Source organism: Nyctibius grandis, chromosome 10 (assembly GCF_013368605.1).
Source record: "Nyctibius grandis isolate bNycGra1 chromosome 10, bNycGra1.pri, whole genome shotgun sequence".
Lineage (NCBI taxonomy): Eukaryota > Metazoa > Chordata > Aves > Nyctibiiformes > Nyctibiidae > Nyctibius > Nyctibius grandis.
Genome location: NC_090667.1, coordinates 21,203,410 through 21,220,403, shown reverse-complemented (window position 1 = coordinate 21,220,403; position 16,994 = coordinate 21,203,410). Strand labels below are relative to the sequence as shown.

The following is a 16,994-nucleotide window of genomic DNA, read 5'->3' as shown; positions in this document are numbered from 1 at the left end:
TTCTGGGCCCCGCACTTCAAGAATGATGTTGAGGTGTTGGAGCAAGTCCAGAGGAGGGCGACCAAGCTGGTGAAGGGACTGGAGCGTATGACCTATGAGGAACGGCTAAGGGAGCTGGGTTGTTTAGCCTGGAGAAGAGGAGGCTCCGAGGTGACCTTATTGCAGTCTACAACTGCATGAAGGGAGGTTGTAGTGGAGTGGGAGTCGACCTCTTCTCCCAGGCAACTAGCAATAGGACAAGAGGACACAGCCTCAAGCTTCACCAGGGGAGGTTCAGGTTGGACATTAGGAAGCATTTCTTCTCAGAAAGGGTCATTAGACACTGGAAGGGGCTGCCCAGGGAGGTGGTGGAGTCAGCATCTCTGGATGTGTTTAAGAAAAGACTGGATATGGCACTTAGTGCCATGATCTAGTTGACATGGTGGTGTCAGGGCAATGGTTGGGCTCGATCCCAGAGGTCTCTTCCAACCTGAATGATTCTGTGATTCTGTGGTTCCTTTAAGTCTGTGTGCCTTGGGGCTGAGTTCTGAAAGCTTCAAGTTTTCATGGATCAGGATTTTTCCTCTAGAATTAAAAAAAATTCTGTTATTTTATGAGTTCTGTGATCCTGAAGTAGAAGAGAGTTTCTAGAATGTAATTTTGTATCTATGTCTTCCTAAATAGTTAAAACCTATGTTTTTCTCATTGAAGTAGGTACCCCTGCTTTGCTTTATGTATAGCTGAATTGCTTGTATGTGGCAAAAAGTAGCAATGTGTATAACTGAACTGTTTGTACATGGCAAAAAATGCTAATGTTTTATGACAGAATTACTAGTCTTGTTAATGTAGTTTGTATGGGACAATGTTATGTTAGCTTGTTTGATCCATTTTGCCAAGGGCAATGTTTGCATTGAAATTAATTACTTTTAATGGAGCAGCCTGGGTGCAGTGCAGAGTTCGGTGTTTCCAAAATATCACTGTGGAATAACACTTTTATTTTTTGCACAGCACCCATAGTGGCATTGTCATAAACATTTCAGTGTAGTGTAGTGCCGTGCCTTCCACTTCTGAATCTTGTGACTCTTGACACAAGACTCTTACGACCTCTTGGGAAAGAGGTGAGAATTCACAATGGCCACTGCTGTATAATAGTAGTTGAAACAAGTTGAACAAATTGAAACTTCTTAACTAATTCAGATGCATACTGAAACAAAAATGCTTTAGACTATGCTGGCTGTTAAACTTCATGAAAACGTAGCATATACCAAGCAATTCTTAGAATTCATATAAGCAATGTGGTATATGCTTGTGTGGGATAATGAGGGGTCAGTGGAGAACTCAGCATGCTGCTTGTTTGCTGACATAATTAGTATCCATGATGTTTTGTGCTAATATTGTTGGTGAGGATTTAATGTACTAGAGCTTATTGATAAATATGACATCAAATCATCCTTCTGCCTGCCCCTGCATCAACACTTTTTTCACAGCAAATGTAGAACAGATGTTTTAAAACACTGAGAAATAATTTATCTATAGATAATGAGGATGCCTTGAGGATATGGTTAAAGATTACTGGATTTTACTGAATCCAACTTTTGTTCTTCCTCTAGTTACCTTTGAAATAAATGGTGCTACATCTGGTTAATGACCATCAATTTATTTAATACTACAAATCTATTGAAATGGTCAGATTTGTTTAAAATAATTGTCACTGGGCCTACCTAATCCTACAGTCCTATTGTATGTTTATATTTATGCTATGTAAAGTTAATAAACTTACTCAAAACTTGGTAAACGTGTAATGATGGTATTGAAGAATTTGAAAACAGAGCATTGGTCCATATCTGTCTGTTTGGTTAAATAAATTACAAGGATAGTTATATCAACGTAATAATGATATCCATAGGAAACAAGAAAGAAAATTGTTTCACAAGCACTCCTTTTCTAAACAAAACTCTAGATTATTGTTGTGCAGCCTTATTCCTGAGAAGCTTATTAACAACAAATATTAGCATTGAACTAATAATACTGTGTTGTAATACATTATAATTGTTTCGAAGGAAATATTTACTCAAATTAACTTAGTTTTATGGTTAATTTTTTTTGCTAAAATATGTTTGTACTGGTTACAGCCAAACTATTAGAAACACTATTTTCTTCGTTTTTCGTATCCAAAAACCTATTTGTTAACCCAGATGGATATTAAAACCCTTCCCTATTTCCTTGTTCTCTCTTAATTAATCTAATATTACTAGAGAATATACAGAACTGCTGAATTGGTACTTTTATACTCTTTTGAAAATGTAATATCTTAGTTTGGGTAGTTCTTAATGTCAACAACAGCTATTTTTTTTTCCCTTTATATAATTCCACATGGTCAGTCATTTAAGTCCATTAACATATCAGCTAAGATATGTTTTTGAGCTCATGGTGTTTATTGCAACATAAATCATGTTAAACTAAGTCAAAATGTCAAGATATTTTCTAGCAAGAAAGAAACGAGCAGGTTTTTCTTCTGAATGAAACTAGTTTGAAAATGCATTTCTAACTAGTTATCCTAAATATAAAATGTATAGTAAATTTTATTTCTAAGGTAATTACTCTAGGAAGTGGGTTACTCTTATTTTCTGATAAATGCTCAATACTTGTAAACTTACTTTCCAAGTTGAAAATTTACTTAGTTTTATAATATCTTTTTCAGGTCTCTGACTTCAGAGGAACAATAGATTTTTGCCTACTGGAAGAATGCAGTGAAACTGCCAATATTTCTAGCTGGAGTTATAAATTTAATATTCAACTTCAGTGATACGAATTTCTTACTAAATAGTACCTCACAGTAGAAGAAAAATGTATGGAAGTGCAAGAACAATCAGCAACTTAGAAGGAAGTCCCTCCAGGTCTCCTCGTTTGCCAAGATCTCCTCGCCTGGGCCATAGGCGAACAAATAGTGGAGGAGGAGGAGGAACAGGTAAGACGTTATCAATGGAGAACATCCAGTCCCTTAATGCAGCCTATGCAACATCTGGACCAATGTATCTGAGTGACCATGAAGGTGTAGCTTCTACTACTTTCCCAAAGGGCACAATGACTCTTGGAAGGGCTACAAATCGAGCTATGTATGGTGGTCGAATCACAGCTATGGGGAGCAGTCCTAATATTGCCTCAGCTGGACTTTCGCACACAGATGTCCTTTCTTATACTGATCAGCATGGAGGTTTGACCACATCTTCACACCATCACCACCATCAGGTTCCTTCTATGCTGAGACAGGTTAGAGATAGTACCATGTTAGACCTGCAGGCTCAGCTTAAGGAACTACAGAGGGAGAATGATCTTCTCAGAAAAGAACTAGACATTAAGGACAGCAAGCTGGGATCCTCCATGAATAGCATCAAAACTTTCTGGAGTCCTGAGCTAAAGAAAGAAAGAGTATTGAGGAAAGAAGAAGCAGCCAGAATGTCAGTTCTTAAAGAACAAATGAGAGTTTCCCATGAAGAAAATCAGGTAAGTAATTCTGAAAGTTTCTTTCTGTTGATTTACAGCTAAGTACTTGATGTTTTGCTTATGGTACTGGATCCTATGTTGAAACAAGTTTGACATTTACAGCAAGAATTGTATGTCTTGATCTATCTGCCTCTGGCTGCTAAACAGTAGGAAAGCACATTAGTAAGAATCTGAATGCAGGTTATAATTTCCTTCATGCAGCAGTCTTTCACATTATAGCTGAAGAGAATAATTCTTTATCACTACACATTTTCTTATTTTTGAGACTTTCTCTAGTGCTTTTTGCAGCAACAGTCTAAATATACTCAGCAACCTTTTCTGAAGAGGTAAATGAGCCACTTCTGCGAAAGTATAAATAAACATCCAGAGGCATATTTTGTATGAGCTATATAGGGCTTTAGCTGTCCAGTTTTTTGAAGTTAAAAGAAGATATGATAGTAAATCCCCATATGCAACCTTCTGTAACTCTGCATTACAGAATGAAGTTGATGTGTTTTCAGCAACATTTTGGAGACCTATGTCTTACATATTTACAAGATTCTCTTTTTCTATGTCAAAGACTTCTATCCACAACATATGTCAAAGACTTCTATCCACAATATAACATTCTTTTCCCAAAGTTATAAAAAGATGAAAGTATTTTAAACTGGATGAATAAAGCTATAAGGTCAAGCTTTGAGACTCTGTGCTATTTCACAAAGCTATACAAAAGTAGCACAGAATAGATCAAAAAAATTCTTATATTGCTGTCTCCACACACTTTTTGGTTGCTGGTCTTACTTTAAAGCTGCTCCTTTTTAGACCATCTGTTAACTTTCCCCAGACAAAAACACAATCCTTTCACTTCCAGATTCCCAATCTAAACTTCTTCACTGGCAGGCAGCAACAACTGAAATTTTTAATTTACTTCTGAGTTTGTGATCATCAGTGCTTCTCCCCAAACTTTCCACCTCTTAGGCATGCCATGAACCTAAATATCTATGGAACTAAGAAGACTGATACCATTTACTTCAGTGGGAAACTGACTGGGTCTTGATCAGGAATTCAGTACAGTAACTTAATTTATTATTTTCTTGTCTAAGTTGTGTATCCAGACTGACAGTAATAGTTACTGAATATTTTTGTAGTAGGTGCACTAGGATGCTGCTAGAACTAATGTTATCAAAAACATGTTTGGTGGAGGTTCTGCTATTCATAAGCCTTATTGGTTAGACATTCTAATCTTGATAGTTGGTGTCATCTTAGCAATAGGGGGAATATCTGGTAGCCTTTCTTACAGAAATGTCACATTAATATCTTTCATTGGCATTGGGGGAATATCTGGTAGCCTTTCTTACAGAAATGTCACATTAATATCTTTCATTGGCATTTGGAATCTGAATCTGGTATTTAGACACATTGTCAGCTGCCAAAAGGGTTATGCGTTTGTTTTTTTGTAAAAGCTATTTCCTCATCTTGAGGGGAAAATAGATTAGTAACTCTGTTATGAGTCCTCTTATTCATTCATTCATTCATTTCATAGAGGATTATATCTTTTTTTTTTTTTAACAAGTGCTCTTATTTTCCTGTAAGGGTGAACCTAACAAAAGACAAAAAGAATGTATTTTACCCTATCTAGATATTTAACATGATCCTTACTCTATAATGAAATAATATAAGGACTGGGTAGCCCAGTATTCTATCGCTAACAACGTCCCAAAGTTCATAGAATAGACATAGTATATGGTGATACCTCTACCAAGTACTCTTTATGATCCAGCTACAGTTTCTGTGTGTTTAATAACTCAGTGGACTTTTCTTTGAATTGAGCTGGTTGCTTTTGGACCTGTGTAAAATTCTAGTGTCCACAACCTCTCATGGTAGCGTAGGGGAAAGGGACCTGGGGGTCCTAGTGGACAGCAGGATGACCATGAGCCAGCAGTGTGCCCTTGTGGCCAAGAAGGCCAGTGGCATCCTGGGGTGTATTAGAAGGGGAGTGGTTAGCAGGTCAAGAGAGGTTTTCTCCTCCCCCTCTACTCTGCCCTGGTGAGGCCGCATCTGGAATATTGTGTCCAGTTCTGGGCCCCTCAGTTCAAGAAGGACAGGGAACTGCTAGAGAGAGTCCAGCGCAGAGCCATGAAGATGATTAAGGGAGTGGAACATCTCCCTTATGAGGAGAGGCTGAGGGAGCTGGGTCTCTTTAGCTTGGAGAAGAGGAGACTGAGGGGTGACCACATTAATGTTTATAAAGGGCAAGTGTCATGAGGATGGAGCCAGGCTCTTCTCAGTGACATCCCTTGACAGGACAAGGGGCAATGGGTGCAAGCTGGAACACAGAGGTTCCACATAAATATGAGGAAAAACTTCTTTACAGTGAGGGTAACTGAACACTGGGTGGAGTCTCCTTCTCTGGAGATATTCAAAACCCACCTGGACGCGTTCCTGTGTGATATGATCTAGGTAATCCTGCTCCGGCAGGGGGATTGGACTAGATGATCTTTCGAGGTCCCTTCCAATCCCTAACATTCTGTGATTCTGTGATTCTGTAGCGAATCCCACAGCTTAACATGTCCTGTGAAGAACCACTGCTTTTCATTTGGTTTTGCACTAGACTTTGACTGCTCTTGCTAGGTTTTCCTGTTCCTTGAACTGTAAGAAACATTAAATAGTTGATGTCTGGTGCCAGTCTCAGTGCCACTTAATGATTTTATAGGACACCATCACCACATCCCTCCCTCTGCTCTTTTCCAGACAGGAGAATCTTAGCTTGTGTGACAGTTCCTTTCATGAAACTGTGACGTTTCTTTGGTTCTTCTCTGAATGGCTTTCAGACCTATTACTTTTTTTTTTTGAGATGAGGAGACCAAGATGGATCATGTTTTTCATAATATAGGTGTAAAATGGGTTATGCATTGGTATTATAGTGTGTGCGCTATTATTCTGTACGTCTCTCCCAACAATTCCCAACAGTCAATTTGTTCTTTGGATTACTTTTATTTTTTTAATGCTGCTGAGTACTGACCTAATATTTTAATAGAAATATTTATCATAGCTGAAGAATCTCACCAGTGGTTATAATAATCTTAGATCTCAGCTTGTTATGCATGAAGGTGGGACTTGTGTGTAACTTTACATATATCTCCCTGAATTTCATCTGCTAGCCCTTGCCTAGTTGCTTAGTCATATAGAATCCTTCTTTGCATTTGGCTTTTGTCTTTACTGCCCTGAATAACCTAATATTGTGAGGTAAATTAGTCATCTTACTGTTCACCCTGTTCTCTGGGTTGCTTAGGGTATGTCACACAGCACAAAGCCCAGCCACAGGTTCCAGCAAAACTCCACAGGGGCCTTCTGTTGGTTTTATGACTTGACCATGTGTTTCTGCTATTTCCTCTCTTGTAATCAAATATTTATGTGTGAAAAGAACATCCCTTTTATCTGATTGATGTTTAGTTTTCTTGTAAGCATTTGGAGAGGAGCCTTTCTGAAGGAATGGCTTTGGAAGTCCAAGCTGGCTGTGTCAGCTAGTTTGTCAGCCTGACTTATCCACATGGTTATTGATTCTTTCAAACAACTAATTTCAATTAAAATTATCAAAAAGCTGTAATTTTAAGACAAAAAAAAGTGATGCCATCTATCACATCTATACTAAAAAGTGATCAATCCATCCTTTTGTGTCTGAGCATTACTGGCTTATGAAACTTCCTTTCTTAAAAATTGAGTTGTTTCTTACTGAAACTCTAAAACCTGTTTTCAGATTGGCTGTGCATGATGAAAATGTCCCTGAATGGGGCCCTTAGTCTCATAGCCAACTTTGGGAACTCCCAGGAGACTGGAGAAGGACAAATCTAGATGCCTGCCAAAAAAAAAAAAAGAGGGGCTGGGGAATGAGTGAATTATAAGTTTGATATTTTTATTGCAGTTTCTGGAAAAATATTGTAAGAACAATCAAATAAATAATTATTTGTAAACTGTATTAATTATTTGTATTTTCTTAAAAATTATTAGCTGTTTCTAAAATATAAGGAATATAGGGGAAAAATATAAAAAAAAGACTGGCACTCTATGAATTTGTGAAGAATAACATCAAACAAGTCTGATTTTCTTGAATTACAAGGAAACAGGCTTTATGCACAAAGGGAAAAACAGTGGTACGTATTGATGTTAGGAAATTTTTTACATTGTCTCAGAAGATTTAGCAAGCTGGTGGGAAGCATATGAGATGAAATTGCTATTATATGGATGCTCATCTGATTAGAAGACTGCATCAAAGTGTAATTATCACTGATTCATGGTGAAATTGGAAAGATTTCTAGTAGGATCTGTCATGTGTTTGAGGCTTTCATCAATGTTCTGAATGATGGATATGTATTATGCAGCCAGATAAGGTCAAGCTGGGAAGGGTTAAAAACATGCTGGAAAATAGGATTATAAATGAAAACAAATTGGGCAAATTGAAGAAATACTCTGAAAAAGTAGGATCTGTAGATTTACTGTGACATTTTAAAAATAAACTGTAAACTCAGTTGCACAAAATAATGCTCCTTTTCTCTACTTATAAATGTCATTATTTAATACTACATAATTAATACAAAATGAAACACTGCATGCAATGAGCAGTGGCTCTTTTTCATTCATGATATGGTTATATGTTGTTGTTGGAAATAAATGGCGAGTTTGATCCTTTTCTTTTTTCTTACAGAAAACCAGGTAATTTTGATTTGCTTAATGCGTTCTTTGAAAACATAAATTTTGATCATCTTTTGAAGTTTAGTTCCTGTCCTGATACTGCAGGAGTTTGCTTCTGATTAATGAGATGAAGAGAAAGGGTAAAAAGTATAGTGAAGTTCCTCTGAGAGGCTCATAGTTTTGAATACAAAGTTGTTCCTTGAAATAATTTTTATATCTCTGTAGCGATAGGAATAACTTATAGATTTGCAAGTAACAGAATAGGGCTGATAAAATAATGAGATAAGGGTATGCACATTCATGAAGTCAGAACTGTGAATAGTTACTCAATGTTATTTCACATGTTCTTCATTTTTACTTTGATTCATGACAAGTATATAAGTAGAACAGTAAAAGAAAATACACAAATAAATATTCTGAAATGATGTTTCCCTTCTTGGTATAAATTAAACTGTATTACTAGAAAGCCTTGATCAGGCTAATGTATAGATTCTAAAAAAAACCACAAACAAAAAACCTCCAACAGAACAAAAGTCAACCAAACAAAAAAAACAGCCAAAAAACCTCAAACCAAACATATCATATGCTTATTTTGCTTTCTGATGCATTGCACATCATACAAAGTACACTCTTTTAGTCGTCTTTCTGCCTTGTAAAAGAAAAGTCAGGAAGCAAAGGCTGTAATTTAGTTTGCTGTAACTTTGCTAGCTTATCTGGGAACTAGTCAGTGGAGTTAAAAAAAAAAGATATATATTATTTATATATACTTGTAAAACTATATATAGTTGAAAAATATTATGTATTAATATAGTAATTTTTTATTATTATTATTGTTATTATTATTAATGTTTAAAGAAGCTCACCACTTAACTTTACTCAGTGGTTTCCATGGCTGAGATCAACCCCGCCTGCTTCCGAACTGGAGAGTCCATTGCTTAGACCCTACTGGCATCCTTAAATGCAAGTCAAAGAAAGTTGAAGATCTGTTATCCCCTCACTATGCCCAATTCTGAGACTATTGTTCATCTTTTTTTGAGATACTTAGTTTATGTCCATTGAAATTCTGGAGGTTTGATCCTAGTGGAATATGCAGGGAGTTGCCAGCAACTGGGTCTTCAGTCTGAGTTTGCAGATAGATATTTTTCTTCCTTAATATGCATCAAAATATACACTTGATTACTGGTTGGAAAGGTGGCACCTCCTAAATACCACAGGTGGTCAGAGGAGTTTTTGGGGGTATAAATACCTTTCAGTCTGTCTCATTGTCTTTGTCTAAATGTGTGCAACACCACAAAATTTGAAGCTTATTGTGCATATTTATGAAGTACAAAGTTACACAAAGTGAAGCTAGTAACCTGAGAAATGGAAATGTTCTGTTCATGTTTTACTATGCATCCTGAGGTATATTATCACATTAATAAAGTAATTTAATAAGAATAACAAAAGAAATATTACCTGATTTTTTATTAAATATGTTTCTTCAAGAAAAATTAAGAAATTTAAATATTTTAAATTCACATTTGTAATATAGTATTTATGACCAGTGAAAGTCTCTTTTAAGGTATTTTAAAGCCAGTAGGTTCAGCACATTCATTCACCTTATTTTCTGTTTTTCTCTGTACTGTTGTTTCCTACTTTCTTCAGCTTTTTTTTTATACTTCTGTCTTAAAAGCTGCATGCATACTTGATGATTTTAAGTTTATTTTGCATGTTTTCACTGTTTTCTTCATTTAAATCCATGTACATTGATGGCAATTTAGGTAAGTGCAAAATATTTCTTCTTTTCTTTTAAGTGAGAAAAAGTGCTTAAGCATTTAAATATGTGGAATAGATTAAACATCCATTATAGAGCAAAACTTCATTATCTGAAGAAGACAGTATAATGAAACAAAAGTACATCAGTAAATTTTTTTTTCTAATTTGAAAATAAAAACGTTTCTGTCAAATGGGAGGAGGCTAAAATAACAGGATTCATCTGCTGAGGAACGATGGTGTATATAGGTGGTGTGAAACAGAGTGAATAAGCCATGCCAAAGCGTGTGTGTTGGCTTTTGTGCTGCTGTTACTGATGTTGGGGAAAGGTTATTAGCTCTGTGGTAGGGAGTGGAAAGAGATAAGGAGGTGATCATAATACTGTAGATAGCCAAGGAAGTTTTGAGGAAGCAATAACCCAAAAGTGTTTAAGGGTGAATGGGGAATATAATTACTTTTAACCATTTCTTTTTATTTTCTTTTTTTTTACCATGAGATTTTTAAATCTGAAAAAGCTTGGTAAGTACTGATCTAGAAAAAGAATAAGGGGAATGTGTCCCTGTTAGTGTGCAGGTACTTATATAGTCTTGACTGAAGCTTTTTGGTGGTGTTCTAGTTCAGATAATAATACACAGATACATTATGTAGTAGAAACTAATACTTTAAGCTGTATGAAAATCATATCACATAGAGTCACAGAATGGTTTGGGCTGGAAAGGATCTTGAAGATCGTCTAGTTCCAACCTTTCTGCCATGGGCAGGGACACCTTTCCACTAGACCAGGTTGCTCAAAGCCCCATCCAACCTGGCCTTGAGCACTTCCAGGGAGGGGACATCCACAGCTTCTCTGGGCAACCTGTTCCAGTGTCTCTCCACACTCAAGGTAAAGAATTTCCTCCTAATATCTAATCTGAATCTATCCTCTTTCAGTTTAAAACTGTTCCCTCGCATTGTATTACTACATGCCCTTGTAAAACGTCCCTCTCCTGCTTTCCTGTAGGCCCCTTTCAGGTATTGGAAGGCTGCTAGAAGGTCTCCCTGGAGTCTTTTCTTCTCCAGGCTGAACAACCCCAACTCTCTCGGCCTGTCTTCATAGGAGAGGTGCTCCAGCCCTCTGATCATCTTTGTGGCCTCCTCTGGACTCGCTCCAGCAGCTCCATGTCCTCCTTCTGTTGGGGGCCCCAGAGCTGGATGCAGTACTGCAGGTGGGGTCTCACGAGAGTGGAGTAGAGGGGGAGAATCACCTCCCTCAACCAGCTGCTCATGCTTCTTTTGATGAAGCCCAGGATATGGATATATGTTAATGATAATTTTGAAAGGATAGTTAATAATAAGTTATATACTTTTGTGCATTTTTGAGATATAGAGATCTGAGGAAAGTAAACATTGATTTTATGTATTGCTTCCCCCAGTATTTGAAAAAGGTAAGGAGCATGAATTGTAGTCTCTAGGATGTGCTGTGTATAAATCTGTCAGCTGAAGGAGCACTATTATTATATTTCAAACAAAAGGTACTTTATTAATCATATTAGAAATTAAAAGTTGTTGAAAAAGTGATTTAAACTTAAAAGAATGTGAACAAAATACCTACTTCAGTCAGTTGGGTCACCTTTTTTGGTGATTTTTTTTTTTAATGCAGGATATAGGTCATTCTCAATTATGCCAGTGCTAAAGTGCTAGCTTTTAAAAAAAAAATAAAAAAAGAAAAATTTATTTCAATTGCATCTTGAAGTCTTAGAATGAGTGTCAAATAATGTCAGTGAGTGTTCTTTATAAAGAAGCATAAACAAGACCAGTCATGTTTTAAGGAAAGATGGATTGACTCTGTAGCAGAAACAGCATTCCAATAAAGGTGTTTGGAACTGTGTAATGCTATATGACTTAGAATTGTGATCTCATCAGCTTTGAGCATATTAATTTCCTTAGCTAACATTTGATGGTACGTCCCTGAGATACTACAAAAAGTGCTGCTGCTGCTGTTGTGGAATTTTTGTGCTGTAATGGTGGTGATCATCTGCTGCATAAAACTTAAAACTGAAGTATTGCATGAGGAGTTTTCTGAAAGGCTATAGGTTTATTAGTTGATACATTAGCTGAATTTGGTAATTTCATCCTGTTTGTTAAATTTTACTTGCAACTTCAGATGGATACTGCATTCTATGTTCGCTGTTCTGATGTGCTTTGAAGCACAGTTCTGCTGTTCAACAGTGATTGTGGTGTTGCTGTGTGGGTAAAACTGTTTTACAGAAGCCAGGATTCTGACAGGGTTTCAGAGATGACCACTTCAAAAAAATGTAGATCTAGCAGGAAATAGGTTGCGATAAAACTACCTTTAAGTTATCCTTGCTTTGGGCTTGTAGCACTGCTTGGAGATATTCCTTCAGTACATACTGGTAAGCCACACGTCAAACATGACAGCTGCTGCTTTTTGCCACCTCCTGCCTTAAATTAGGGATCAGTCCAGAGTAGGCATTCTAGTAGGGTACTTTTTGCTGTCAAAATGACATAAAGGAGATAGGGAGAGAGGTAATTGTGTTGTATATAAACCATTTCAAGTTTTGTTAGTGTTGGGAGGTATCTGATACATCACATAAATAGTAAACTATTTGATAATGCAGAAACTTATTTTAAAGGCAAGGCTTACAAAGCATAAATAAAGTCTCCTGAAGAAGTTAACTAAACATGTAATCTCATGAATAATACAGTTTCTCACAGATACCATAGATAATACATCAAACATTATCCTTGGTGAATTTCTTTTCCACTGATGGTGATGGAGCCTGTAGTTTATAGGGTGTTCTTTCAAAAAAATATTTTTATTTCTCTGTTAGCTTCTGTAAACTCGTTTCCTTCCTGCCTTTAAACCTTGAGGCCTTACAGTTAATCTGAAAAAAATGCTGGAAATGACTCTTCAGAATTTTCCATCATCTGAAGTGGGGGAGAGAAAGGGGAGGAAGTACTTATACATTTTTAGTCTTTACTGTTTCAGACATTTTCCCTCGGTTTGGTCCTTTCATCTTGACTTTTCTGAGAGTTGTCCCCAATTTATCTACCAGGCAGTCAATAATGCCATATTGTATTAGCCTGCAATAGGGAACTTCATCCTCTAGGCTGTTTCTGAAAAACACAACCCTTCTGGCTGTGCTGCAAAGCATTATTTTTATTTATTTTATATATGTATATAATTTAGAGATAAACTTGCATGACGCTTCCTAACCTTTCTGTTATGTTTCTGAGTTCATAAGACGCATTGCAGATTGTTGTGTCGGGGTGGGGGTAACGTTATGATGGTGACTTAACCTATTGGTCACTGATTCAATTTTCTTCTGAATTTTTGTGTATCTGGGAGTTACGGTTTATTAAAGTTATGCAGGGTCAGATTCTGACTTTACCTGTAGTTTGCTTTGTTCAAGGTGTCTAGCATTACTGACTATAGAACTGTGTATTTCCCTGGTGCCAGAGAGTCAGTTGTAAAAGCTGTCAGTTGCAACATATGATTTGCTACTTGAATTTATTTCTAGAATATCTGTCAGTTGAATTAGCAAAGAAACTAGCGTTCAGGAGCTCTTGGTATATTTTGTAGAGGATAACTTTGGTTCAAATTGGATTGCCTGTAGCAGGAGCAAATAACTCTTTTGAATTTCGTAATTTTAGAATATTTAGCCTGTGGGATGGGGAAAAATTGTATTTACTTTTTGAATTTCCTTAAGCATCTGCTACAGTATAGTTATTGCTCTTACTCTTGGTGTTTGGAGATGATACACAAAGCTAACAAAACACATGTGAAAAGAGGGCAGTAGATTTCATGTGACGTGCTCTTTGAACCCTGAAGGGAAAGGGATAAGTGATGTTTTTGCCAAAAGGAAAATCCTGAGGCAAATCAATGTAAATATTTCAGTGTTGGAGAGTCAGAGAACACTGAGGTCTTGTAAGGTGATCTTTATTCCAGTTCCATCTATAATCGAATGAGAGTGTGAGATCTCTACCACATCACATTTCTGTAGAAGAAAAGCAAAGGTCAGCAGAAACTAGAGAAAAAGCGTAACACACATTGGGACGCAGCTTCAGAGGAGCAGTAAGCCCTGAAACAAGGTCTGCTTTTTGCACAGACCCAAGTTTTCCATTTAATTGAGTACTGTGTTAATTGTACAGAGTACAATTCTCACTGTGGAATCTGTGTTTGGATTGAAAGGAAAAACAACACAGAAAGAGGCAGGGAGCTGTGATTTGAAAATTAAATACTTCCTATGTATTTTATTTTAAATTATGTGTAAACTCATGCTGTATAGCTCTTTCAATTTGTAGGTAGAAAGTCTGAAAGAATAGTCCTATTAGAGTGAACTTTTTCCTCTCTGTGGTGTTAACTCCAGATAGCTAATGGTTACTGATAAAGCGCAATGTTCTTAACTAATTCGGTGTAGAAATACCTAAATATCACGGTATAATATTTCTACTGGATACAGTAGAAGGTGAAGGTGAAGTAGTGGGTTGCTATTTAAATCTTGCTATACTAAAGCATTAATAAAATGTTTCAATCCAAACTTGAAAAACAGTGTTTGAAATAAACAGGTCCAAGATAAAAGCCAACTGGTCTATTGAAGTATATATGTAATTATACACATACATACGTATGCATGTTGCAGATGGAGTGATGTACTTCACTTGTAAGAGAGTAGCAGCAATATCTTTATTGATATAAAACAGTGATTTAACAAAGTTTGGTAGTAAACATGACAGTGGTTTAACAAGATTCGATGGCAAGGTGCACTTGGTTATTTACAGCATAGAGGACAGGGTCAAACAAAACTGTCAGGGAGACCCTCCCATTGAGTCACGAGGTTCAGAAAGGACTCCCTTGCTTTCTACTTTGGATCTGCTTTGAGCCAGATGCAGCCATCATGACCAGACACATCCATTACTACCGCCACTGGTGCAGGTGGGGCATGAGGGGGGAGCACACAGCCACAACAGAATTATACAGATGTTTGGATATTCAGAATGTTTTGCATTCAATGATCATATTAAATTCCTTCCCTGTGTCAAAAGTTTCTACTGTTCTCTGAGTGATAGAAACTAAGCTGTGTCTCTGATTTTGTGGGAAACCAAAATTCCCAATTGCCCCTTATTCTGCAGCGAAAACTGTATTTCTTCCCATGCCACTCTGCAAACATACCTACTTGTCAGCACAGCTCTCTGGAATACAGAGTATATGTTACCTATGTAAAAACTATTTAAAATAAAGGTTTGTACTGAGTTAGATATGAACATAAATACATCTAGGAATACATTATATTGTCTTACTTGTTTGGATATATATTGTAAAAACCAAAATTAGCCCACAACCCTTTTGTATGTCTGGAGATGGTTAATACTGCCATGAAAATTACAATATACCCCTGGAATGATATTACAGTATTCTGGAAATCTGCAGTTCTTCCTGTAAAATTTGTATTCAGAAAGACATTGTGTTGTATGCCAGTATGAGTTTTACTAGGAAGTTTCTGATACTTAAGAGAGATTTGGCATAATTTTTAATCATTGGTTAACAACAACCGCTTAGAAGGCGGTCACCCTCTTGTGGATAAAATTTAATTATTTTCATTTTATATTATTATTATTTTAGTATGTTTTATTTTTCTATTTATAGCATGTACTTGTACTCATTCTTAGTTTGTTTGAAATGTGGAAATGAATGAGCTGCATAATTGCATAACTGTGTATGAATAATCTAGTACTTTCCTTATACTAGAGAGATATTTTTGTCTTCAGATTCCCTAGCAGAGTTAAGGAAGGGAGGAAGAACTATAGAGTAGAAAGTACAAAAGTTTCTTAAGAAAGCAAAACCAGGCATTCCTCATCCTGTTCAGGCAGTTCATCCCCTGAAGAGAGCTGTCAGAATGAGAATTTGAACAATTAGACAAGAATAGTCATGATAGGCTTTTCCACCTGAATACACCGTATTATCCTGTGTTCAGGACTGCAAAATGAACAAGCGGTGCCAGTTTGGCAAAGTCCAAGAAAAATTATTTAAAATAATATTTTAGAGAAGAGTTTGTTTTCTTAAATAAGTATATAGCTATAGCCATAAAACATGAATTGAAGCCACCAGTAATAAAATTCTATGTTAAATAGGTAGGGCATTATCCTTTTCAGAACTCACATCTTTTATAAAGCAGTGCTTTGCTAGGTACAGAAGTGGTGCCATCAATGGCTAAGCATAGAATGGAATACCGGAAGGTTTTGCAAATTTACAAGAAAACAAAATTATCTTTAGGAATTTATTTTTCCATACTTGTTTCAACTAGAAAGTCACTTCTTTTCATGTCACAGTGGTCTCAGAAGAAAGTGGCAACTTGATCCACTTGGAAACTGTATTTGAAAACCTATGTTCCAAAATATTTCTAGGTGTTCATTTCCCAGATGTGTCCAGTTGAGTCATTTTGTTTCCAAATATGTGAGGCAGAATCTGCTCTTTATTTGATATCCTTGAAATAAGCTTTTGGAATAACGTTGGAGTAAAATAGACAAAAAACCTGGTCCTGTATTTATTAACTTAAATATTTTACGGCAAATTGTGTTATGTTATTAATATTTCAGATATTTTAACACATCTCAATTAAAAAAATCCCAAACAGTAGAGAAGTAGTTTGGAAATAATAAGGCATATTTGTGTTACAGCAAATTGGTGCCAACTTCTATTATTCTGTGTGGGTGTGTTTTCCCTCCTCCTCCACCCGCCCCAGTCTTCTTTCTCTGCATTTGCTGCATGTATCTGCCAGTTTTGGAGGATGGCATTCTTGTCCAGCTGGCATAGTTTATTTTGAGGTTACTTTTTCAGTCCTCCTGTGGGTGCTAGATAACTGCAAATCTGTGAAACTCAGCATTGTATATATGCATTTTTGAACGAAGTCCCATCATGTGTAGAATTTCCATCTTTACATTGTGATGAAGGTTTACTCTTAATAGCTTTCAGGGCATTCTTTTACCTTTTGGACATCCGTTAAGAATAGGTGATTCAGCTTGTATTTTGTTTAGAGAATGTTTCACTTAAGTTTAATCTATTTCAGATTCTACTCCTTGTGGGTTCTGAC

General features: G+C 36.4%; 1 protein-coding gene across 1 annotated transcript in view; it reads left to right on the top strand.

Annotated features, from left to right (window-relative positions):
- The first annotated feature begins 2,826 nt into the window (after nt 1-2,826).
- ERC2 (ELKS/RAB6-interacting/CAST family member 2) overlaps nt 2,827-16,994 on the top strand; it is a 432,595-nt gene continuing 418,427 nt past the window's right edge. The window contains 1 exon segment of the mRNA XM_068409226.1: nt 2,827-3,483. Within this exon segment, the coding sequence (XP_068265327.1) occupies nt 2,827-3,483 (657 nt within the window).